This window comes from Rattus norvegicus, chromosome 3 (assembly GCF_036323735.1).
Source record: "Rattus norvegicus strain BN/NHsdMcwi chromosome 3, GRCr8, whole genome shotgun sequence".
Lineage (NCBI taxonomy): Eukaryota > Metazoa > Chordata > Mammalia > Rodentia > Muridae > Rattus > Rattus norvegicus.
Window position 1 is genome coordinate 109826214 of NC_086021.1, and position 27381 is coordinate 109853594.

The 27381-nt window shown below is 40.9% G+C and overlaps 1 protein-coding gene across 2 annotated transcripts in view; it reads right to left on the reverse strand.

Annotated features, from left to right (window-relative positions):
- Nucleotides 1-365: 365 nt before the first annotated feature.
- Nucleotides 366-27381, reverse strand: part of Pdhx (pyruvate dehydrogenase complex, component X) — a 60291-nt gene continuing 33275 nt past the window's right edge. Inside the window, exons 3-11 of one of the 2 annotated variants that reach the window (XM_063283706.1) lie at nt 27166-27266; nt 23041-23246; nt 21933-22031; nt 15721-15895; nt 14066-14213; nt 10546-10604; nt 8573-8731; nt 4008-4072; nt 366-1478 (exon numbers count right to left, since the gene is read on the reverse strand). In XM_063283706.1, the coding sequence (XP_063139776.1) occupies nt 1220-1478; nt 4008-4072; nt 8573-8731; nt 10546-10604; nt 14066-14213; nt 15721-15895; nt 21933-22031; nt 23041-23246; nt 27166-27266 (1271 nt within the window). In that variant the 3' untranslated portion in view covers nt 366-1219. The remainder of the gene's footprint in view (nt 1479-4007; nt 4073-8572; nt 8732-10545; nt 10605-14065; nt 14214-15720; nt 15896-21932; nt 22032-23040; nt 23247-27165; nt 27267-27381) is intronic. The other variant, NM_001394536.1, reaches the window with a different exon arrangement.

The window sequence follows — 27381 nt, forward strand, 5'->3', positions numbered from 1 at the left end:
CTGGCTAGCCTTGAACTCATGGGAATCCTCCTGCCTTAGACTCCAAGTACTAAGATTATAGGTGTGAACCACCACGGTGAGCCTATTTACCACGTTTCTATTTTCATGTCATATTAAAGTGGACGAGAACTTCTTTTATTTCCTCACATTTGATTGTACAGTACACATGTGAGTACATATTAAAGTAGACTTTATTATTTATCTTTTATTTCCTCACATTTGATTGTACAGTACACATGTGAGTACATATTAAAGTAGACTTTATTATTTATCTTTTATTTCCTCACATTTGATTGTACAGTACACATGTGAGCACAATGCTTCAGCAAGCAACACTGTATGTAAAACAATACACACTCACAGTGTGTGGTAAGAGACAACAATTTATTTCAATATATTCCGACTCGGTGTGGAAGTGAAGTGCTCACTGCTGAGGTTGAGATCAACGGCAGCTTTTCAAGTGAAACGCTCTCCTGCCCCCTCTGTGAGACAGGGCCTCACTGTGCAGCCCAGCCAGCCTCAAAGGGGGCCTCCTTTCTCAGTCTCTCAAGTGCTGAGGCTGCAGGTACAAACCCAGCTGCTCCCCCAACTTTAGAAGGTCAGGTCTCTGAGCAAACAACTCTTGCTCTTCTTCCTGTCTTTCTTTCTATTCTTTTCTTAGTTTCACAGTGTCATAGAAATGAAAATTAAGACTGGAAATATATATAGCTAAGACACCTGGGTTTATATACACAAAAGTTTAATAATGTTGTCACAACCCCTAATAAAATGTACTTATGTACTAATTCAGAATTAACTAACTGTACATATTAAATTGTTCAAGTATATCAAGAGCATTGCTTATAAAAAGAGAGGACCCAATATAGATAGACATCTCTTTGAAGCCCAGTTATAACTTCAATAGGATTAAGGGACAGTACATATATTTTTTTTTAAATTTTACAGTATCATACATTCACAATTATTTCAAAATTTCAAATGAATCAAACACAGGATGTGATTTACATCAGTTTAATGCCTTCTGTACAGCACCAGAGGTTAAAAGTGGATCTGAGTAAGCAAATGTTCTTTATTAGTCACAGTTTGTCATCACACATTTATTTCTACAATAAACATACAGGGGAGAGGAAGACAGCTCAGGCCAAAAGCTTTCGCCTTAAATAAATACGCACTTCACCCGCTCCATATGAACACCCAACCAAGCGCCCGGTCCTGAAGGCTATGCAAGTCGCATGGGGTTCTCTAAGTTTGCTTTGAAAGTTTCAAGAAACTTGGTAGCTAGTTCATCATCAACCATTCGGCTGTCACTTGACATCGTGACAGTTATAAGCTGGTGCTGCCGCACTTGGGGGTTCCCCTCTTCATCCTCAGTGAGTTTCAGCACTGGACGGAATCTTCCAACTGCCAAGATACAGGCCTGAGGCGGGTTAATCACTGCAGTGAACTCATCGATGCCAAACATGCCCAAGTTGGAAATACTGGAGAGGGGAGAAAACACTGCTGAAGGCGGCATGGTCCCAATTAGGTTTGCGTATTTTAGTACTGAACCTTCTGCTATGCTGCTCAAGGGCCAAAGAACATGTCTACCAGCACACATATAAATATCATAACTATTACCGAACCACTGTTCGATAATCCTCAACTGGAGGGCCTCAACAGTGACACACGGCCAGAAGAGGAAATATAAGAGGTGTGGCTAGTGAAGACGAGGAATGGCACTGTCAGGGTTGACAGGTGAACACGATGAGAGCTAGAGCTCTACACAGACACTCAGTGGTGACTTTATGTTGCCAGGTAAAAGGTCAAGATAATTATGTTTTATGTAAGATATTAACATCTATTAAACCTGAAAACAGTATCATTTAGCACCATGCCAAAAGATAGTTATTAGGCAGGAGATTTAAAGTTCTATGACTGTTATGAACAAAGGTCTAAAACTAATGAGTTGCAGAATCCCAACCAAAATCTCAGCTAGGCGTATGCTGTGTGTCTGTGTCTGAAGAACAAATAGACTCTAAAATGTGTTGGAATATGTGGAGTCAGGAAAGATACTCATGAGTATGAACAAGCTGGAAGGTCTCCTTGGAGCCATCTGACAGTCGGCTCTCAGCGCTGACGGAGCAGGAGCCAGACACAATGCAAAATGTGACACGGAAGCTGACTGAGACAGCCACGTCGCCTTCCCCTTGCTATGGGAGACAGACACCTTCCAGTGATGGCCCTGGGCTGACTTCATGTCTTTATGGGAAAGAAAGATCCTGGACTCCTGCTTTACAGCACATGGCAATCTATGTCAGAGAAGAGAATGGCAAGGCCTCCACGACAACCCAGAAGAGCTGCACTGGGAAGCCGGAGCTCCTGACAGAGCACAACATCACCAACCAGGAGGAAAAACTTGGGTGAACAGAAACTCAATTGCAGAGTTTCTACCAATTAAACCATCATCAGAAGAGCAGAGGCAAGGACAAGGGGTCGAGAGCCACCTGTACATACAACCTCCAGGAGCTGTGTGTCTGCACATGCTAAGGCCTACGACCAGGTTCTACAGAGCAGATCCCAGACTCTAACACTGCCATCATCTGATGAACTACCACAACCAAATAACTGAAGAATTAAAAAGGTGTCCAACCGGATGATCAAAATGTGAATGCTTCACTCCTTCTTTAAATGAGGAAAAAGAATACCCTTGGCAGGGAAGGGAGAGGCAAAGATTAAAACAGAGACTGAAGGAACACCCATTCAGAGCCTGCCCCACAGGTGGCCCATACATATACAGCCACCCAATTAGACAAGATGGATGAAGCAAAGAAGTGCAGACCGACAGGAGCCGGATGTAGATCGCTCCTGAGAGACACAGCCAGAATACAGCAAATACAGAGGCGAATGCCAGCAGCAAACCACTGAACTGAGAATAGGTCCCCCGTTGAAGGAATCAGAGAAAGAACTGGAAGAGCTTGAAGGTGCTCGAGACCCCAAAAGTACAACAATGTCAAGCAACCAGAGCTTCCAGGGACTAAGCCACTACCTAAAGACTATACATGGACTGACCCTGGACTCTGTCCCCATAGGTAGCAATGAATATCCTAGTAAGAGCACCAGTGGAAGGGGAAGCCCTGGGTCCTGCTAAGACTGAACCCCCAGTGAACTAGACTATGCGGGGAGGGTGGCAATGGGGGGAGGTTTGGGAGGGGAACACCCACAAGGAAGGGGAGGGGGGAGGGTGATGTCTGTCCGGAAACCGGGAAAGGGAATAACACTTGAAATGTATATAAGAAATACTCAAGATAATAATAAAAAAAAAAAAAAAAAGGTGTCCAACACTATTCCTTGGCATGTTCCTGATCGTGAAACCCCAAGAAATGATCAAATTTGAAACATACTATTAAAATGCCATCAACTCCATATAATGAGAAGTGAAAATCGTTAAAATCATTTTGGAACTCATTGGCAATATTTGTCAAAACTTTGAATTCAGGAGGAATTCTACCTTTAGGACCACCCACCAAAAATAGGCCCCCAAGACAATGGCAAGCATGTGCATGTGCCATAGCTGTAATACTGCAATAGCTCCAGTGGGAAAGGACTGTGAGACCTACGAGTAAGACCAACGTGGGCACATTAACACAGAGATTACGTAACATAATGATAAAATACTGCTAATAACAATCACAAAAAAGGAAATGATTGAGGTTTATAAAGCTACCTTCTTTATAAAGTAAGTAAAAAATAAAAGCTTAAGAATATGGATGTCATTTTAGGATAGCTAACAGCTAATACAAAGAATACCCATTTCAGAACCAACAGGTTCCTCTAGCAGTGATAGGAAGGCCTAACTAACTACTAAGAACAATACTTTCTCATGTCCTGCTATCTAAATTAAGGTACACGGTACTGAGCCTACATTTTAAAAATGTCTTCAACAAGTTCATGAGAAGAGGTTGACATGGACTAAGTAAGCCTTACTCTACTTGCTTGATGTTACTGACAATTAAAAATTTAAATCTTACCTAAAAGATCCTCCTTGGTACTCCTCCGGCAACAATTTTCCATCTCTTGCTTTCTTTGACAGAACCTGAAGAAAGGACAGAGTACAGTAACATAACACAATCATGTCAGAGTCATGGAAATAATGTGCAGGGCATACCCTCTCTGGGGCTCAGGACAGGTCCAAGATATTTAAACGGTCATCTAACTAATTACAGGAAACTGGAGAACAGACAGTCTCAGAGGTTAAAGCGCTACGAAGTCCCCTGAAGAGATTAGGAGCTCTCGGTTAGACACCAACACTGAGCAACCAAGCCTCCCATGCCTTCTACACAGCACTGCACAGTCCCCGTAAGGCCTACAGGAGGCCTCTCGTCAACCCAGTAGGTCTGAAAAATACAGCATTGCACATGTCTCGTCAATTACAGGATAAGCCTCCTTCTGCCTTTTAATGAAGAAATAAGGATAGTACAAGACCTAGGGTTTGCTATTAAGTATAAATATTATGATGTATTGTAAAATTAATTATATATAATTTATATAGTAACTCTGTAAAACACATATAAATGATGTAAATCAATATTCCACAGATTTGATTTTTGGCTATAACTTGCCTTTAACCCAACACTGATGTCTTTGAGATTACTAAGGGTCAAGAAGTGACTTAGCCAGGGATCCACAGAATTTACCAGCAAGTTTTACTAAAATACAAATTCTCTGAACAGTCAGTGCATTCCAAGCCCTCCTAGAACTTGATTCACGTTGATGAACAAGGTAGTTAACATCAGGCAGAACACAGGACACCGAAGTGAACTAGTTACTTGAGAGCGAGGCAGCAAGGGATATCCCGAGAACACAGGATAGGGGAATGTACAAGTCATGGAAGACACAGAAGGCCTGTGAAGGTAGAGCTTGAACTGAGACAAAACACTGAGGAGACGGCCAAGCAAGGCTCCAGGAGAAGCGTGCATTGCCAGCACAAATCCTGGGCTCATTCCAAAATCTGTTTCCCCTCTGGCCAGCCCAAGCATTAGTCTCCTTACAGTTTGTGCACTAGCTGCCTGAAGACCTGCTCTCACATTCCTGCAAGGCCTGTGCTGCAACCCTGGTGGATGACTGGAACTCAGACCTCTCTGTTCTTAACTTTGTCTCAGTCACCCTAATCCTTACCTACAGATTTGCCAGAGCACCACAGCTGCAAAGCTCCATTCCTTTGCTTCTTTGTGGCCAATCAGGTCACTGCCATGTGTGTGGTCTAACTGTTAATTCTTCAGCTGTCCTCCACTGGTTCATTCCTTAAGTATGGAATGTGGGGTTCTGTTTGTTTGTTTTAGAAAACATCACTGATTTGGAGGAATAGCAGCCTCACTACTACCACCAAAAGACTCAGTGGGAGGGGTAATGCTTGGCTGTTCGGGGCACACGCTCTACTCTGTGGAGTCCGGGTGACAGGACTGAACAAGAGATTCACCACTTAACAGCACAGAAGCTTACACAAATTACTGAAGTGTTTTCCTTATCAGGTTATCAATTCTATGAAATTATTATTTTGTCCCTGATAGGGTATCTTTAAAGAGGACTGAAGAGGCCTAACATATATGATCGGCTTACAGCAAAAGCTGACACACATGGCAAGCATGGTGTACATATTGTCAGTCCCAACACTTGGGAGGCAGAAGTAGGTAGATCTCAGTGAGCCTAAGGTCAGCCTGGTGTACAAATCAAGTTCTAAGACAGCTACTACACAGACAGACCTTTTTCAGACAAACAGACAAACAGCTGTTACATATGATGCCTGCTGCTGTTCATTACAGCCCTTGTTACTGTTACAAACACCTTTAGAATTCTTTAACAGGCTCACAAAACATTCATTTAAGAGACAGACATATCAATCCACATAGTCACAAAATGGTTTTACTTCTAGAATTAAAAATCACTCTAATGTTTTTCTGTTCGAACACTGTTCAAAGCATTACACTTTTGAATAAGACACAGTATAAAACCTTCATGTATAAATAACAAAATAGTATCTGTACAGGGACTTTCTTCTAAAACTCGGACATGGCTGGCTTACCTTTCCTAGGGTAAGGAGTCAGTTCATCAAGAAAGCACAGAGGAGGACACTTGCTATCAAAAGAGCAGCAGCTGAAGCACCGTGACCAATGAGATTAAACACAGCACCCAGCTTATGCCCAGTTTATGCTCCATAGACCCAGAGTGGCATGCTGGTCTGGGCTAGGGCAGCAGGACTCTGAGCTAGTGCTCAAAAAGCCTGATAGGTGCTGGGAGGCTGTGGGCACTGCTTCCTCATCTTTTAAACCAAGGTTCTTTCAAATGCAAGGACCAGAGAATGCTAACATAGCAATTTTAATGATGTGGTGTTAGAGTGGTAAAAACTGCTTAGAACTTTGAAACTTGTAATAGTAAAATTTAATGCACACCAAGATTAGGAAATTCCTGCTGCTCTATAGATTAGTAACTTTCACCTAACATTTTAAAAATGTCACTTCATGCAGACCGACAAGAGCCGGATGTAGATCGCTCCTGAGAGACACAGCCAGAATACAGCAAATATAGAGGCGAATGCCAGCAGCAAACCACTGAACTGAGAATAGGTCCCCTATTGAAGGAATCAGAGAAAGAACGGGAAGAGCTTGAAGGGGCTCGAGACCCCAAAAGTACAACAATGCCAAGCAACCAGAGCTTCCAGGGACTAAGCCACTACCTAAAGACTATACATGGACTGACCCTGGACTCTGACCCCATAGGTAGCAATGCATATCCTAGTAAGAGCACCAGTGGAAGGGGAAGCCCTGGGTCCTGCTAAGACTGAACCCCCAGTGAACTAGTCTATGGGGGGAGGGCGGCAATGGGGGGAGGGTTGGGAGGGGAACACCCATAAGGTAGGGGAGGGGGGAGGGGGATGTTTGCCCGGAAACCGGGAAAGGGAATAACACTCGAAATGTATATAAGAAATACTCAAGTTAAAAAAAAAAAAAATGTCACTTCAACATTTAGACTCCTTTCACCTTCACAACACTCAAGTACATGTTTCTCAATAGTGCTAAAAATCCTCCACACATAAAATTCATGAACAGTGTCCCCTAAACCTGTAGCTTCACTTTGTGGTATTTCAGTTACCCTGAGGTCAACCCCAGGCTGGCAATATTAAATGGAAAATTCTAGATATGAATAGTAAGTTTGAAATTATATGCTTTCCTGAGTAGCATGATGAGGGCATGGACTGCCTCCTGGTCCAGTTTTCTCATGCTATATTCACTACCAACCCGTAAGACACTGAACAGCTCTCTCTCCCAGATCAACTGTACTGGCATCACCACAGTGCTCATGCTCACCTAATGCACACTGCACTTAAGTATGTTTCCAGTATACTGCTTCGTTATAACTGTTCCACTTTCTTATTGTGTTAAACTTGTAATGTGCCTGATTCATAAATTGAGCTCTGCACAGGTCTGTATGTACAGGGAAAAGTACATATAGAGTGTTTTCCAATATCTCTGAGGGTTCTTTGGAATGTATCCCTTGTGGGCCAAAAGAAATGACTTATGTTATTTCCCAGAAAAGCAAACTATGAACTTTGACTTTTCAACTGATCGAATTAGTACAACCTTTCAATTAAGAAAAATTGTTGCATTTTAATCATTAAAGATATTAAAGTTTCAATACACTTTAGTGTAATAGTTCTGCCAAAAAATGGTCTTGGGAATTACAGTGGCTGTCAAAGTTGACTGGTATGCATCCCTACTTTGTAATGTGGTTATGTGCTAGTGATAAAAGAATAAAGAAAAAAAAAGCCTTCATACTGGGTCTTCAAAATTGCTTTTCAAGAGATTCAGGAATCCTTGGGAATGCTAATTACTTTCAGTAGTTTGCAACTTTAAAATCTACCAGAAATAACATCACACTGGCTAGTCTTATGTCAGCTTGACACACACTGGAGTTATCTGAAAAGAAAGAACCTGAATTGAAGGAACCTCCATAGTCCAGCTGTAAGGCATTTTCCTAATCAGTTATTGATGTGGGAGGCGCCATCCCTGGGCTTGTGGTCCTAAGTTCTATAAGAAAGCAGGCTGAGCAAGCCATGGGAGGCAAGCCATAAACAGCACCTTTCCATGATCTTTACATCATCTTCTGCTTCAAGGATCCTCCCCTGTTTGAACTGTCCTGATTTCTTTCAATGATGAACAGTGCTGTGGAAGTATAACCCAAATAAATCCTTTCCTCCCCAGCTTGCTTTTTGGTCATGGTGTTTGGTCCCAGCAAACAGAAACCCTAAGACAAATTTTAAGAGTGAATTTCGGACTTTGGAAATTAAGTTCTTGCCTAGAACATGAACGAAGCTGGCCTGTAATTTACATATATATTAATTTTAGAATTTTTGAATACTAAATATCCTTATAGGTGCCTCAATAAAAACTGAAAACCTTAATAAGTACCTGGGATCACCCCTCTTCTGCAGAGAAAACACACACACACACACACACACACACACACACAGCCCTCTCAGCAGGTGTTAAGATGAACGTAGAGCCAACAGTTTGGAAGCAGTCTTCTTCTGGACTCATACCTTTACAGCGTCAGCGATCTCCCGTATGTCCTTAGCAGCTGCATCTTTTATGATTGGTGTAATTAAACCTTTATCTGTTGCCACAGCCACTGAAATGTCAACAGAGGGCAGATGCTTTGGGCCTTCTCCATCCCAGGTGACATTAACCCCAGGCATTTGCTGTAAGCAGAAAGAAAACATGCTATGAAGGAAGCAGCCTGAAACTATAGTCAGAGAGATGAGACCTACATTATTCTTCATGTGAATGCAGCTAGACAGAAGGAAATACATAGAACTTTGGTTTGGGAAAAAATGAACATTGATTATTGTTCATGTCTGGGAAGAACAAACACTTTCCAGCACATGCATGACTAAGAAAATAGTGATGATATATAGAGTTTGAACTACATGACCAATATGAACTTGTAGGGGACAGTGTAGCAGAAAACAATAGTGACACTCAACTACTTTCCTTTGGCATGAAAACTCAGCTTTTTAGCACAATTCTGAAATGCATATTAACAAGCCCTCAGTAAATGAGTCTTCTATTTAAAACCAATTTCTCAAGCAACACAAACAGGAGACAGACATTACACACACAGGTACAGACAACACAGGGAACTACCTGAAGAATGAAAAGAACATACAAAATGGCTAACTGCCTGGATGGTATGTATTGATGTTGCCAAGTATCACAGGGCAAAGCTGGGGCTAAACACAGAAACCAAAAGTTGGTTTCTCTTCTCAAAACTTCTGTACTTTCTGCAGAGTAAAACCAAGAGTCCAGGAACATCATTTACCAATGCAAAGCACAGCCCGATTCTGCTGTGCCTGACTCCTGTCACTTCTGCACTCTGTGAGGATGATGTTTTCACTCTATCTAGAGTCTTGTTTTATTCCTTTACCTTGTAATCAGCCCATTATTTTACAGTTTCTCTGGAGTTGTTCATTCACAACAATGCCACAATGTTAAAACAGTAAAAACAAAGTCTCGATCTCTCAAAAGACCTCAACTTCTTCAGATTATACAAAGTACAGGGAACAAGGGCTCGGGGGACTGCCAGGTTGAGAGCAGACACTGCTCTTGCAGAAGATCAGTGTTTGACTCCTCTGAATCAGGCACCTCACAGCTGCCTGTAATTCCAGCTCTAAGGGATCTGCAGCATTCTTCTGGAGTCCGTGACCACACACACATGTACAAACATAGACACAAACACACCAAAGATAAAATCCTAGACCGCCCCCAATAGGGAAGACTATTTTGAAATGACATTTAACTAATGACTACATAATGAAGAGCCATGAGATATGATCTAAGTTAGATTCATAACAATATTCAAACTCTTAACCCTTTTAGAGAATTAAAATGAATTCCACACTCAAGTTTTCTAACCAAATAGACCTAAGAAAAGGAAGAAACATATAATAAGTAACTGGGGAAAATAAGCTGGCAATGATACAAGCAAGGTGGCGCTTAGAGCATCTCAGGCAACGTCAACATGGTCAACCACAACAGCCAGAGGTCCTGGCTACATGGAAACTGCATGAAGTAAGCAACTTTCTGGCAAATACATGCTTTAAAAATGAAGAGAAGACTGCAAATTCAGGCACAGCAATATCTATGAAGGTAAAGGATCAAAATCAATCAGATCTGGTGGTTTTCACTAGGGAATTGTTAAAGAAGAGAGGTAGAATTCACTCTGACCAGGCCCCGAGTAACTGTGAAGCTGCAGCAGAGGCAACGCAGACTTCTGCTGACTTCCCTCATCTCCAGTGCTGGCTGGCTCTTCTCTGAGTACAAGGGACCAATCAGTGTGGACTGGGTCCATGCTCTTTATTCTGCTAGTTACTTTGGGAACTCTTGATTCTCAGTTTCCTTACCTGTAAAGCATCTAATCTAAATAACAGGATACTTTAGCAATGACAATGACATTATACAGATCTTAGGCCAACAGACATTTAAAAGCCACAATTACTTTGGTTTGACCACTTACCTTAAGAGTAACAGCTGCTGCTCTGATGATAAAGTCATTAACTGAGACTTTAATGTCATCTGAAAGAAGAATAAGTATATTAAAACCAGTACTGTAATACTTTAACACTGACCCTTGTGATATCAAACTTGGAGATTATGGGTAAGTCGGGCACACTTTGATAAGAAACACCAGTCGTTTGCTTTGTGAAACAAGTTTTCTTGCTTAGCAAAACATGGACTTCATAAAGCCCTACACACGTGCTAAGGACGTGCACAGCTTACTTGAAGGGTGGGGTACGGCCCATGGGTAACCAGTGCTTATCATGCTCAGGCCTTGCATTCAATTTTCAGGATTCTTCCTATGAAAAAGTCCACTTCTAAGCTCTGATTAGCACTTTGTGAAGGCATTCAGCAATCATGCACGTGAAATGAAGAGCACAGTACAACTACAACTGAACAGAAGTCCCAACTACACAGCTCTGCAGGGCAAACAATCTCTGCACTTGTGAACCAGTCAGTCTTCATTTTCAAATGTCTTTGTTCTGTGCACATTTTATAATCCATTGATAATATTAGAAGAGCAGAGTATGTAGATATATTAAATAGACGACTGTATTTGTAAAGGGTGCTTAAACGTCCCCTGTATCTAACAGAGTGCATGACAAGAAGAATTTAGGACAAACACAAGCATCTTTAAGCATCAAACAGGGTCACTAAATGGGAGCTACTTCTTAACTCAGTGCCACCGCAGCCATATGCCAGCCTCTAGCAGCACGAGTCCATCTCCCTCACCTACAATTCTGTCCTCTTTGGACTGCCGCCCTTGGAAGCTCCCTGCACTTCATCACTTTCTTCCCCTTTAACATTTAGACTCACTGGCTTTCTCAATTGCCCAGGCCCACCCAGTTTTCTTCTCCTTTCTGTCATACTCATTTACTCTCCCTGCCCCCCCCCCCATGTTCCTGGGCCCCAGATGGGAATGTTAAGATTGGTGATTCTGATGCCATTTAGAAGATGGTTACCTTACCCCCAAAATTTTATTTCTAACCTCACACATCAGAGCTTCAGGACTATACATCCAGTTTCACATAAAATGTTCCCACCTCCAAAACAAGACCTCTCAAATCTAATGTATGCAAAGGTGGCTTCATCTCAAGTACTTTTACAACATTCCTTACTATGGGAAATTTCAAGTCCTGATAATAGTAATTAACACATAATTAAGACACTGAATATGGTAATGTACACCTATAATGCTAGCACTGGAGAGCAAGAACAGGACGATCATGAATCTATCTGGGCTACACAGACAGAACTTACCGGAACATCCAACCAACCAACTAACCAACCAAAGAACCAACCAACCCCCAAGTATCAATTAAAATCCCAGACATAGACAGTTTCCCTCTTAAACGCTATCAATATTAAAAAGAGAATCCTACTCTACTAAACACTCCATAGAAAGGCAAAGATTAAAACAGACACAGAAGGAACACCCATTCAGAGCCTGCCCCACATGTGGCCCATACATATACAGCCATCCAATTAGACAAGATGGATGAAGCAGGGGCTGGGGATTTAGCTCAGTGGTAGAGCGCTTACCTAGGAAGCACAAGGCCCTGGGTTCGGTCCCCAGCTCCGAAAAAAAGAACCAAAAAAAAAAAAAAAAAAAAAAAAAAAAAAAAGATGGATGAAGCAAAGAAGGGCAGGCTGACAGGAACCAGATGTAGATTTCTCCTGAGAGACACAGCCAGAATACAGCAAATACAGAGGCGAATGCCAGCAGCAAACCACTGAACTGAGAATAGGACCCCCGTTGAAGGAATCAGAGAAAGAACTGGAAGAGCTCAAAGGGGCTCGAGACCCCATATGTACAACAATGCCAACCAACCAGAGCTTCCAGGGACTAAGCCACTACCTAAAGACTATACATGGACTGACCCTGTACTCTGACCTCATAGGTAGCAATGAATATCCTAGTAAGAGCACCAGTGGAGGGGGAAGCCCTGGGTCCTGCTAAGACTGAACCCCCAGTGAACTAGATTGTTGGGGGAAGGGCGGCAATGGGGGGAGGATGGGGAGGGGGAGGGATTAGGGGGATGTTTGCCCGGAAACCGGGAAAGGGAATAACACTCGAAATGTAAATAAGAAATACTCAAGTTAATAAAAAAAAAAAAAAAAAGAAAGAAAGAAAGAAAAAAAAAAAACACTCCATAGAGTACAGGAGGAAGATACATTTCCTAACTTTTCTAGAAGGTCTGAAGACAAACACTGGGAGCACGAAGGAACCCAAGGAAAGAACGGGGAAGGGCAGTATTTCTTACAGGATTACATGCAATTATACATAGTCCAGACCTGCCTGGGACACACCGTTCTGTCCCAGCCTCCTGAGACCACTAACTCAGCATATGTAAAGAATCTTAATGAAATGTTAATAAATTCAAGCAATACATGAAAAAGCTTTGTATGAGGAATATCAGGTTGATTCAACAACTGACATTCAGCCAATGTAATCTGTCATCTTAACCAAAAGAGAAAGAGTATCTCAAAAGATGAAAAAAAAAAAAACTTTTTGACAAAAATTCAGCATCTGTTCACACTTAAAATTCTCAAAATCAGAGAATGGGGATTTCCTCAACCTGAAAAATATCTATAGAAAACTTACAGACTGAATGCTTCTCCCCACTCAAAATCCAGAACACAGAAGGAGCACATATCTACACGTCTGGCATTGACAGTCAGTGCAAAGGCAAGAAAGGCAGAAGGATGGGTAAGGCTGAAACAAGATCTTCCTGCTTACAAAGCCACACCTCTCTGAAACTTTATTTTGAACTGTGTTTGGAGAGACAATTCCATTTAATAATCTGAAAATGTTTTGAATATATGATTAAGTGTGTAAAGAAGAGTGTTATTCAAGTGCTGTCTAGGACATACTTATGATCCATGCACTCTCTAATTAGTTAAGAGCGTTGTTAAGACCTTTGCTTGCCCAGCTATTGCTATCAAAAGGTATTCCAGATAATAAGCATTTAGCCTGAGCATTCATCTGTTCTTTTCAAAACCAACCAAACAACCAACCAACCAACCAACCAACCAACCAACCAACCAGCCAAACAAACAAAGAGAAAACCCAAGCCAAGGGAGAAAAAAATATAAAGCCTACTTTTACTTAGGAAAAAGCACGGGGCCCGTCTGTGACCCACGACTATTGGTAGGTTCTGTGTGTGCAGAGGGTAAATGAGTGTGAACTGAATGGCGGTAGGAACGACACAGAGAAGACACTGGAGTGAGAGGAAGCATGGAAGAACAAAATCCTTGTTGTATATAAAGTAGTGAACTGTGATTAACCCAAGGTTATGCACCCAGTCTATTTCATGTAGGGGAAAAACCATTCTCTCTCCTGTGCTAGAACGAGCCAGAGTAGAGCATAGTCAGGTTATAAAATGAGATTAAAGGCAACACAAGGTGCATTTGACAAAGACGTTCATAACCATCAGATTAGCATGCTTTCTGCAGTAAGTAAATTCAACTTTACTGACCTTTGACCAGATCTCGTCTAACCTTTAAAACTGCTCCAAGGTCACAGTTAGCAGTAGCATAGGCGTGAGGCACAGTACTTTTTGATTCAGTTAACCTCTTAGCAATAACTTTTCGAATATTGCTGGCAGGAATTTCAGTGAATGTACCCTGAAAAAAAAAAAAAGAGGCAATTTGTCTGTTAAAACATAAAGCATAAATGGAAAAACATATAAAACCACTACCTATCTGAAATCCAATCTATGAAACCTAGTAATTATATAAAAGATTAATTTGAGAAAAGCACTAATAAAATTCTTTATGCAAAGGGAGAATATAAGAAATCTGGTTTGAGTTTACACAACTATAGAAAAAATAGCAAAATTTAAATTTTGGCTCTGAATGAGACATTTCATATTAGCATGTTTAAGGTAACTAAAAGGAAACTAGCCTATCATCACTATATACATATATACTGTGTGTACCCAGCACATATACACAGGCATGTTGAGTATGGAAGAAACGTTTTACTATGTACATATGTAAAATGCACATATGATCATGTGCAGGTATGATGATGACGAAAGCACAGAAAGAAGTACCTAGCTCTCCATTCAGACAGCCTGCAAGCTATTTTTGCTGCAAATTCGGACTACAGGCAAGTCTTAGAAAGACTGCATAGTGTTCAAAAAGGCAACATACTACACAGGGATAATCAATGACTGTGCATTTCTGTGATTTAAAAAAAATCATGAATAGCTTATTTGCTAGGAATTCAAAGTTCAAACTATGAGATAAGAAAAATCTTCCTTTCATTTTAATATAAAATTTTTTGTAAAGGCATGGACATATAATTACACTTAATACTGTTCTCATATTTTATTCTATTCTTGGACGGAATCACATTCACCAAAGGATAATAAAAGAAAAAAAAACCCTATAATTTATTTTTCCTCTGACAAATGATATTTGAAGGACATTTCTGTTAGCAAAACGTTCTGATTGCATGGAACAGCTGCTCTCTATATGCTGGGAGCATTTGAAAGGTTTATCATCCTCCTACTTTGATTAATCCTCTACAGCCTACTTTAAGGAAGATTTGGCACACCAATTTTATGTAGACAGTATACTCTTAAATGGTCATAAGAAATGCTGCCTGGGAGACTCTTAGTTCCCAGTCCTTTGCAAGCATAATGAATAATCTTCTCTATTAATGGAAGCAGTGTACGTTTATTTCCCTTATTTTAACAACACACAGGGAAGAAAAGTGGGTTAAGCAGAAGAACAAAACAGCTGGAATACAGCCATCTCTGAGGAAGAAAGTGCACCACGTATGGTAAATTCTAAATAGCTCTTAATTCCTCTAACAACAAACAAATACACCCATAAAAAGGGGCTGTGGATTCTTCTTGCAGCCAAGGAAAAGTGCCATGATTACAGCACACGTACATGTGGTAAAATGAAGCCAAATCACCATCCTACTTGGAAGAGACTGCCATACAAACACTTTGTTTCTGCTGTGAAATCTAAAAGAAAACCAAATGGGGGCACTCTCTCTATTTACAGCTTTAAGTTCTTGTTAAAATGGACTTATTAAAGATACTTATAAAGCACGCAGTACTTGTTTTATTTCCTTTCTCACATATCGACCATAACGGTCTTACTGAGAAAACCTTACCGCTGCATTAGGCTGCCCAGGGATAGAGACTGGTGGGATCATTGGCCGAGGGTACGACAGCCCAGCTGTGGGCTGAGGAGGCACAGGTGCTGAGAGAGTGCTTGGAGGACCTGGGGCTGGTCTGAATTCGGCAATCTTGCCCATCTGTTTCAGCTCGACTAACCTGAGTGCATCTCTGGAAATGAAAGGAAACTGGGTAACCATGAAGCAACAAGGATTACAAACAGTCGTAGAAAGTAATGCTGAGGTGAGAGGAAGAGAAACACTAAAGCAAATGCTACAAAATCTAAGCAAGCCTCCCCTTCTGATTCTTATTAGGTATCCAACGGCTACTCCTACATTTACAAAACCCAATTAATAATTTGAATTTCTAATAATTAGAACCTTTTGGTCATATTTGAGATGACAATTTTCTCTAGGGTGAAAAACCTCTTGGTATCTTATGGCAACATGAGAAGCAGAATTATGACAGGTCTAATCTACTTGACCCATATAACACCTCAATATTGAGTAAAGATAGTAATTTCTTTTAAAAAAATAAACTTGTTTTTTATTGGGAAACAAGTGTCATTAGCTAGATGGATAATATAGTAATTGAAACATTTTACTGTATGTTCATGAAGAAATTCTCACATGGCATTCAGAGAGTACCAAGTTCATAATCCCTATGGTTTTCATTAGAATATTACCCAAATTATTATCACTTAAGATGAAAAATAAACTACTTACAGACCTGTCTTTTGTACTACTTTATAAAACAAAGATGCATTTGTTCACACAGGGATATGACTAAGACGTCAAGTCCTCACTTCAGTTTGGTAGGTTATAGTAGCCATCAACTTTACACGGCCTAGAGTCATCTGAGAAGGGAGTCTTAATTAAAGTACTGTTCTGACTGGATTGGCATGTTTATGGGTGATTGTCTGGACTGTTAGTTGACATAGGAGGGCCCAGCCCGCTGTAGTGTCACCTTCCCTGAACAGGTGTTTTTGAACATGTGTTCTTGGACTATTTTAGAAAACAAACCAACAGAACAATAGAAATGCTACAACATTCCGGATTCCCAACACTGAAGAGTGGGTAGAGAAGAAAAGAGCCTACTAAGTGTCACGTGTGTTAATAACTGACATCATCCAGGTGGAAGAGGTGTTGCTATTACTCCTAATTTAGACACACATGGACTCAAAAAGGTTAAGCTCAGTATCTAAGTCAGTCTGTCCCAAGCACCCACTCCACTCCAGGAGCTGCAGAAAACACTACACACACTTCCTCCCACCAAGCTTTAGTCTACAGAGGGAGTCACCCACCAGTCACACAAACTAGTCATGTGGCTGCATGTTTAAAAAGGAATAAAGCAAGGTAATGAGCTAGAGAGCAATGAGTGAGAAGACGAGCAGCTTGGGGAGGCTTGGGCAGATGGACATTACATGGAATGGTGTGGAGGGGCAGGTCAAAGGGCTGGGAGAAAGGTCTATCTAGGCAGAAAAAATGTGGCTTCCAAGATGAGGTTTCTAAGAAAAGAAAGGCCAGAATAGAAGTGTAGCAACCAGGGTGGTGAGGCAGGGAGCCAAGTACAGCCAGGGTTGAGAACACTGGGGTACACTGAGGTTCAGAGCTAGCTGCAAAGTCTGTGTTTTCTACCTTTCTAATAGCTGTGGACATGCTATGCAAATCAAATAAAGTGAAAGCAATTTTGTCCTAAGAATAGACTAGCTAAGAATGAATCCACAGTAGCCAAACACTGGGACTGAACAAGGAATTGGGATATGCCTAATCTACAGCTACTAGCAGGACTTTCTGACAAGGGCCCTTTACTCACCATACAGAAAGTCACAGGACAATAGCTGGAGGCAGTATAGCTTCTCAAAGACTGGACCACAGCCTGGAGATAGCGATAGAGTAGCTGAGGGACTGAACGGGACACATGTCCCAGGGACTGATCTGTGGACCTGTAAGGCTTTTAACCAGCTTACTTCTACTTGAAGATCAATTTTTACCCATAATATTTATAACCCAAACCTAAATTATGACTTTATGTGTTAAGGTCAATGATAGCTGACATGATTCCTGGAGACTTCTGTTGAGCCCAAAGGCCAGCTACATGAAAATTCTAGCATTGATATAAAATAAGGCTACTGACTCTGAACGGTACCTCCAAAACAGGAAATCTCCCTTTCTAGGGCACTTAGAAGTTACAGCCCAGCATTCTAGTTCCTTCCCATTTCATGTGAGGTACTTAGATAATTATCTAGCAAAGTGTATTATCAGCAAATACCAAATACATTTCCTTGCAGAGATTTCTTGCTTACTCAGTCATTAGATCAAAATACAGAGATTAATAAAAATCTAATGGCTAGTATTTTAACTTAACGATCTACAAACTATGGTGCTTAAACATAGCCACACCTCCCTGTTTGCATGACGGCTTTGTCAAAAAAGATGTGATTTGGTTTTAAGCCTAAAATAAATAAGATTACTGGGCAAGCTAGAGCTTCATGAGAAAAAAAAGCAAAGAGGAGTCATTATTCATAAAAATCAAGTAGAAAATAATTCTAACCATTGATTTGGAATAAACTTTTATTATTGACTTTATAATTATATAGCCCATAAAGTGTAAATGTTAAGTGTTGTTTAATAACAGCCAACAATTTAGCTATAATGCAGAGATGATTTTAATGATTTCTGCCCATTAAATAATTAGATTGAACTGGAAGCACTGCTAGGCATTAAGAACTCTAAAACGTGGGAGAAAAACAAATGAAGCATGTTCTGGTAGGAAAGCAGAGGGTGCTTGGGAAATTAGCTCAAGTAGAGCCTTTCCGTGCCTCAGAAGGTAACTCACTCCAGTGCTCACCAACTAATTCTGAAAACTACTCCTTAAACTAGACAACTGCCTAAGATGCCAAGTTCTGATGCTGTGGTCAACAAGGAACAAAGACATTAAGTGCAACTCTGGTTAATAATTAGATACAGCAAAGATATTAAGGCTGATGGTGCTAATGAGCCTCTGACCGTGGCCTGGCACTTGTCAGGCAGGCAGACTAACTCATGACTGTGCTTCTGTACAACATGCACCTGGAGCACTACCTCTGTCTTAACGTGAAATCTGAACACCAGCTCTGAGCCTGTGCTCTTCTCCAGAGACACAGTGGCTCGGGCTGTTGTTCTTTGATCAGAACGGCTGTCACACCAGCCACCTGCACTCTGAGCTGACAACAGTGGAAAGAAGACAGTGCTCATCATTTCCAGAGCACACTGCTAAGGCATCCTGGGAGAGGCCTAAGCTAAAGCCTCTCGCTCTACAACTGTTGTATAGGACAGCATTTCTGTAGAAGCCACTGGGGCAATCGTCTCTCCAAACTTCACCTTAATGTTAAACTTAACATACAAAAACAAAACTTGTTTTTTTTTTGTTTTGTTTTGTTTTTTTATCTTTATTAACTTGAGTATTTCTTATTTACATTTCTAATGTTATTCCCCTTCCCAGTCTCTGGGCCAACATCCCCCTAACCCCTCCCTCTCCCCTTCTATATGGGCTTCCCCTTCCCATCCTCCCCCCATTGCCGCCCTCCCCCCAACAATCTAGTTCACTGGGGGTTCAGTCTTAGCAGGACCAAGGGCTTCCCCTTCCACTGGTGCTCTTACTAGGATATTCATTGCTACCTATGAGGTCAGAGCCCACAGTCAGTCCATGTATAGTCTTTAGGTAGTGGCTTAGTCTCTGGAAGCTCTGGTTGCTTGGCATTGTTGTACATATGGGGTCTCGAGCCCCTTCAAGCTCTTCCAGTCCTTTCTCTGATTCCTTCAACGGGGGTCCCGTTCTCAGCTCAGTGGATTGCTGCTGGCATTCGTCTATGTATTTGCTGTATTCTGGCTGTATCTCTCAGGAGAGATCTACATCCAGTTCCTGTCGGCCTGCACTTCTTTGATTCATCCATCTTATCTAGTTTGGTGGCTGTATATGTATGGGCCACATGTGGGGCAGGCTCTGAATGGGTGTTACTTCTGCCTCTGTTCTAAACTTTGCCTCCCTATTCCCTCCCAAGGGTATTCTTGTTCCCCTTTTAAAGAAGGAATGAAGCATTCGCATTTTGGTCATTCTTCTTCAGTTTCATGTGTTCTGTGCATCTAGGGTAATTCAAGCATTTGGGCTAATAGCCACTTATCAATGAGTGCATACCATGTGTGTTTTTCTGTGATTGGGTTACCTCACTCAGGATGATATTTTCCAGTTCCATCCATTTGCCTATGAATTTCATAAAGTCATTGTTAAGGATCACTTTTTCTTGTTAAGTCTTCTGGAATGGTTAATACTTAAAAGAATAAAGTTGACTTCCTTATATGGTAGAGAAGGCATAAAGGCCAGGGAAAGAACTGAGAAATAGTGGAAGAATGGGAGAGCATCATGAAGGTAACTTGTAACACTGTTTCCTTAAGGTAGCAAAAGGATAACTATGCTATTGTAATTTAAACAAGTTCTTAAAATATTTATGCAAGAATCAAACATACATTTAGCAGGCAGGATAAGCACTGCGACATTGCAGCACATTCAAAGCCCGAGTAGTCTATGTGGAGAAACCCTAAGGGGGTGGGGCATAGAGTGAGGGGTGGGGTGGGCATGGGGGTGGGGAGCATACAGTCCCGTGTCAGTCTTTGCTGTCCCACCACTACTACCAACCACTAAGCTGCCTTCCAAAGGGCACCTAGTAACTAAGTTCAAGCACCTTTCCTCAGACCCTATATTCCTTGACTTGTGACCACTTCCCAATATCCTAGCACAGAAATCAAGTTTTCTAAATGATGTTCTGCTGCTGATCTCAATGACAATCTTTGCTTCATGACCTATACACACTGTCTCTCTCATCTTTATCACACAATTCCCAGACAGCTTTGCAATGTGACAGAAAGCTCAGTCATCAGTTACTCTGCCTTGGCAAACGCTTCCTCAAATTCCTTATTTGAGGATCACAGACACTCTTGATGCCTCTTGCATGGTTTTCATGCACGTTAAGGACAGTATTCATTATCTCCTACCTGCACTACTTTATGAGCTTTACCTCACTGCTCTCTTTACCTCAGAGGCCATCATCTGCTGCAATTTATGCTGCATGGACTTGCCGAGCTGATCCTTCTCAGTATAGCTATAATTATTTTGCATTTCTTCAAATCTTCAGTGGTTAATGAACTAAACAAACAGTTTATTCTGTCCCTCAGATAACAGACAAGGCAAATCCATCTTATTATGAAGATAGTTGTTGTATTCCATTTTTGCAGAGTTCTAATGCACAGACTGGTAAGTAATTATAAACCAGTAGAAAAAAAACCAGCTTCCTTGGGCAGAACCACACTTTACATCCATCCATTCTACCTACATCCTAAAACTTCCAGCACCACCGTCAATCTAACCAGTACTGGAGTCACACACTGCTGTGAGGATTTCACACAGGTCACAGCCCATCGGACCAGTCTCTGTTGTACCTTTATTGGGCTAAGTTCCTAGAGAAAGGCCCATTGTTTTAACAGACTATTGAGAGACAATTTTAAACAAAGGCAAAGATACATCAATGTCTTGACTGGAGAGACCTGCCTACACAAAGATGTCAGACCAGCTCTTACTGAGCTAACCCTGCTCTCTGCCATCTGCAGACCCTGGCACTGGTGAGGATTTAAAAGAAGCACACACCAATAAAGCTACTTTGCTGAAGAAATAAACAAGGGAAATCTGCAATGCCTATCAGATTCTAAAGCATACTATAAAACATTTATAATTAAACTGGTATTAACTCACAGGCAGATCAATGAAAGAGAAAAGGATATCCTTAAGAGAGTTAACTGCAGATGGAGACTCCTCTGAATGAAGTGAGCAAAGTCTGAAGAGCTAAGAATTGAATTATTTTAAAGGTGCACCTTCATACCTAGGAAATCCAAGCGATTGGGATGATCTTATACAAGTTGAAGTACGTTTCCCTGCCTGATGCTCTAATTTTCTGCATCATCACCATTTCTAAGGATGTTGCTTGGTTACTAAATTAAACTTAAATCTTAATAATAGTGCAATTATTCAGAAAACCCTCGCAAGGAATATAACTTACACTAACAAAAGCAATTAAAACCACAAAAGAACAGTGTGTCTTGTTCTTAAACAAGGTTGTTTAAAAATCCTTTCAGAAAAAGGTAAGTGAAGGGACTGGGGATTACACAAGCACACATACTCTTTAGTGAAGACCCCTCGAGGGCCTGTGGCTGTGCCCTGGCTGGCGTCCAATGAATGTTTTTCCAGAATGTTGCGGGCAGCTGGACTTAAGCGGAGCCTAAGAATAAAAACATGGAGACGAATGAAATACTTAACACTTACATTGATCTGAATAGATCTAAATGTCAACAGCTTTGCTGATAATCAGGACAGTGAGCTCCTAATACTGAAGCTAAAGTGAGTCTCAGGATAACCAGTCACATAAACTAATCTGTATCAATCTATTTTAGCTATTTAAAACACTTATAAACCAGATGAGTAGTTACCAATTATAAATAACCTTTTAATAAGAGTAAATGTTCAGAACACAGGTAAGATGGCTTCTGACTGTCAGCGTAAGTCAGAGAGGAGAAAATACAGGGAGTCCGACATGGGGATGAGAAACGCTCTGTGGTTAGGAACTAAAAGGTCATTATGATTATCCAGATCGAACATCATACTGTACTCTCTGATCAAATTATCACAACACTGTGATAGTTTGCTTTGTAAACACTAGTAGGGCTGGGGCATGAGCACCGACATAAAAGCCATGTGCAGAGGTACCTATCTGTAACAATGGCACTGGGAGCTGGGGACAATGTCCACAAGTACCTGTACTATTATAGAACAGTTGGAAAAAATTTACCCTTGTCAGAATCTCAAATACTGAACTGTCTGAACAGGAACATATAGTAAAATGAAATTTCCATTTTGTATCAATTATAACTCTGGACACTTGAATTTACATTTTAGTAATCTGAATTCTGTGAATGGAAACACAAAAATTAAGTTTATTCTCACAAACAGCTGCAATTTTAGAACCTAATTGAGGTTTAACATAGATACAGATAATTTTATTCTATACTGGGCAAGGAATGCTTTTAGAAGGCCCAAACAAAACAGGCATTCACTAACTGTTTATCAAATGAAGGAGGATGTAAAATAATCATCTTATGTTTCAGTATCCGAAGAGAAAAGTGGAAGATGCTTTGAACATGATACTTACTTCAAGCCCCTAGAATAGTCACAACCCTTTTTACACAATAACCATGTTTGATAGACATACATATTCACATAAATGCACTCACCGTGGTGGTGTCCCTACTGTGCGCTCCTTCCTGGCAGGGCAAGGAGTCTGCGTCTGTGGAGAGGGCTGAGGAGGCGCTGGTGGCTTTGGAACTGGAGGTGGAGCGCTGACATCCTTGGGAATTTCCACGTGTTTCCAGTCTTCTCCTTCTTCAACCATCAAAGCAATGAGCGAACCCAGCTTTATATTTTTAGCACCTTCTTCAACCTGCATTTTAAAAAGACAAAGGTTGGGATAGAAAACGCAGGGTTACATGAGGTCACTAAGTCTACAGGTGCAAGGACGACCTGAGCCAAAGGGCACCTAAGACAGAGGGCTCTCCTCTTTCAGCTGCCACCTGAACACATTCTGTCCCCGATACTCCTCTAGCTCTCCCAAGTACTAATGTTGCCTCCAGAAATGAGCAATCCAGAATTTTCTGCCAGCCTTCTAAGCCAGCTAGAGTTTCCCTTACTTCTTCTCTCATACCAATATTTCCTATCCACTGAGGCTGTGGGTGCAGAAGTCAATCAACTACCTGTCGTCACTAGTCTCTACATGGTTCAGAATTCTAACAGCTCATGAGGCATTAACTCATCCAAATTAACTCATCCTATCTACTTACTCCTAAGTAAATAATACTAATTAATTTTAAGTAAAACTTTCTCAGTAAATTTAGTCTCTGGAGGGAAAACTGTCCCATAATGCAGATAGAGCTGGTTAACAATTCTGGCTAATTTTAAGGATAGTTCATGTCTATCCCTATTAAGTTTTTCCTGGAACATCTACCTAAAAACCCAGGAACTATCTCAGGAGCTTTTCGGAAGTGCATCAGTGATACAGTGGTGTCCTAGTCAAAAAGATACTGTTTTCAGATGGTATCTGTCAACTAAAAATCGAAACAAGATAAAGATTTTTTTAAAACAAAAATATTTTAAACATGCCAGTAGCACAAATTTGTTTTTCAAAACAATAATTGTAATTTATTTATTAAAACAAGTTTGAGCAAATCTTTAATCATTTAGTTTTGGTAGTGGGAGACAATGCTGTTTCTTTATGATTTCCTCTTACTTCCTCTCAACTACTAACATTCATTACAGATCAGTTTAATGACTAATATGACAGGGTACAAGATGTTCAGTAATGTAACAATTGCCATGAAGAGCTTGACTTATGGAATGGTAGGATACGTTAAACAGTAACCTTGATGTTTATTAGTATGGACACTATCCTGAAATTTAAAATAAACGTAAACTCTATGGGTTAGGGAGCTTTTCAAGCTTAGTGCTTATCAGTGGAAAACAGACTAGAGTGGAGAAGGACACATGACACACCAGGCTACAACTTGACAATACAACATAAGTTAAAGAAGGGGATGGTCCTTACAGTTCCACTTACAATCATTAAAATCTTCAAGTGAATTAAGTCTTTTCTAGGCATGCTAGTTTGGTGTAGACATTTACTTCTATTGTAGTTAGCAAATAATCAAAGCTGGTGCAAACACATTAACAGAGGCATAAATAATCTGCAAAATCACACCTAGAAACCTAGCAGGCCTTTGCAACATCCCCTCTCCATGATGTCACTCTACGAAAACCAAGAGTCTGGGACAATAAGCATCCAAGATGTTCTTACTCAATCAAAAACCTCTACAGCTCTTATACCAATGTTTCAATAAAAACAAAAAACAACAAAGTCTTTTCACTGTCTGCTCTACTTACAGTCTGTGGTTCAAGTGAGCTGTTTTCCCTCCCACTTGTATAGCCTCCTGAGTTTCAACACTGTCTGTTACTATAGCTAGTAACAATGGTAGATGAGCATAGGAATGAGTTTTTGCCCTGTCTGTTTCATCTGCCAAGAGAAAATAGCAACAGTAGCTCTCAAAGATTTGTTGGGAGGGATAAAGGAGTTCCTGATATAAGGGACTTTGAACAATGCCTGTCACTTGACATATACAGTAAAAATATAATTATAATTTCTGTGTTTGCCTTCAAGATACTAAATTAAAACAAATACACTCAACAGGGATTAATATTAGATTACCGAGTACATTCAGTAAGGATTGGAAATTCATGCCTAATATCCCAGCACATACTCAGGAATATAGTGAGACAAACTGCCTCAAAAACTGATCATTACTATGCTCACATAGCCAGCTGTTACTAGCTGCAGTAACAGATACACCATGACACTAGACTAACTGAGAATAACTGTTCAGTTCTCAGTATCCAGATGACCAAGTCTTGTCTTAATTGCTTTACTATCCACAGACGTTTGTTTTAGGTCTGGGTTTCATACAGCCCTCCTAGTCTGGCATCTATAGTATGCTACATAGGCAACACTTCTTACAAAGATTGAACACACAAACTTACCAGTGACCTCAGAATTACATCACCAAGAGTGTAATTCATAACCTTCTTAAAAATGTGAATTCCAACTACGCATTAATGCCTCAGTGATGATAGATGCAGGATGCAGTTTTATAGAACCCCTATGTTTAATAAGCACAACTAACTGCCTGACTCTGAGAATAAAAGTCTGTCATACATCTTCTTAGCAAATCGTTATTATATTTACAAATATAAGGATGACTCCACACTGAAAAGCAAAGGCATAGCTACTGCTTGGACAGAGAGAGATGGGAGGGAAGAAGACCAGAAATAGCACCTTCATGCCTTCTGCCCCATTCTGCCTGGTAAAACTGCATACCAACTGGCAGGAGCACACTGCTTAATCCTATTACTCAGAAGGTATTAGGATACTAGTAAAATCACCAAGGCCTAGTATATACAGTCTTTCCTCTGGTGGGGAAATAACTGTCACTAAAGCAGCCACCAACTATATCCATTTCCCACCTCTTTTCAGAGGTTAGGAGCAGAAGGATAAACACTCCTGGCCACTGGAATGGCTAGCACTGAAATGCATTACTGAGCAGTTAAGTGGAGAATGCTATTATTGTGGGAGACTTGCACAGCCAGGCAAGCCAAAGCTGCAGCCAAGAACAGGTTGCCAAAACACACACAGGAAAATGTAGTTGAGTTTGTGGCATATGGTAGTTCAAGCAATTTTTTTCTTTTGCAAAATACTATACAAATTATTAAGCAAACTACTTTTGGTGTAGATTTTTCCAGCTATAAAGACAGAAAAAATGTACCCTTCAATTCATATTTCGCTCAAGTACATTAATTGTATGTTCACTGGTGTGTTTTAAGTGGATGTTGGAAATATTAGAGCGTTGAGAATCAGGAGCTAAGAAAACAAAACACCCAACAAGATCATTTCGTAGTAGGAAACAAATGACAGGAAGAAGGTCTACATGGAACTAGAGTATTAACTCCTAAAGTACTGTGCATGTGGACAGAACAGAGAGAGGTCCACATCCAGCCAGAAGACAGAGTCCTAATGAACTGTGTATGTGGACAGAATAGACAAAGAGGGTTGGGGGTAGGCATACCTAAGCTTCGTCTAAAGACACAAACACCCATTCACAAAGGACGGCCATCAGAGGGACAGCTTGCTTCTGCAATTCAAGTGGTAGAGAGAGGGCAATCTGGATACTCAGTGGCCAGTCACAACCAACCATGACTAATGGTGGAGCTGATGTTCCAAGGGCTGAGTGCCCAGCAGCTCTGATGGGCACAGCAGCAGAACCGAGTCCTAGAGTGATGTTTATGCATCCCTTACTTAATCTTCCCCCACATGACTTAACCTCCTCTGCATCTAAGGGAAAGACATCAGCAAAATGAACCTGCTACTTATTCGACGTCATGTAGAGCTGGCAACACTTCCCACTTACCGTCAACCTGGCAGAGACTATGGGCCCACAGTCTCAGCTGCCACACCAACACCACACTGTCTGCTGCAGGGACAGACTGCTGGTGGGCTCCACAGTGAGCACGTGGCAGAGCCCAACAGCCATGCTTTACCCCCACACAGGTTTAAATTGGTTATATTATTTGCTCTTTATAAATGGTCTAAAATGTTATCCTAAACCACCCTATAAAAAAACCTATGGGAAAAAGGTAATTACTAAATTTTGACACTAAAATATTAAGATGTGAATTAAAATGTATTATATAGTAGATAACAAGACACACAGAGGGATTTTATTCAAGGAGTTTACATAAAGAAAGAATCCACGTCTTACCACTATCTTGGCTAAGATCCCATCGTCATTTGCATCTAAGGTGACCACAGCCTTGTCAGTCTCAATTTCACACAGCGCGTCTCCAGCACTCACAGCTTCACCTAGAAAACAACAGTGGGTTTGGTTGGTTGGTCTGTTTTAAAATTACATTTTATTATTTATTTATTTACTGGTGCGTGCGTGTGTGCGTGCGTGCGTGCGTGCGTGCGTGCCTGT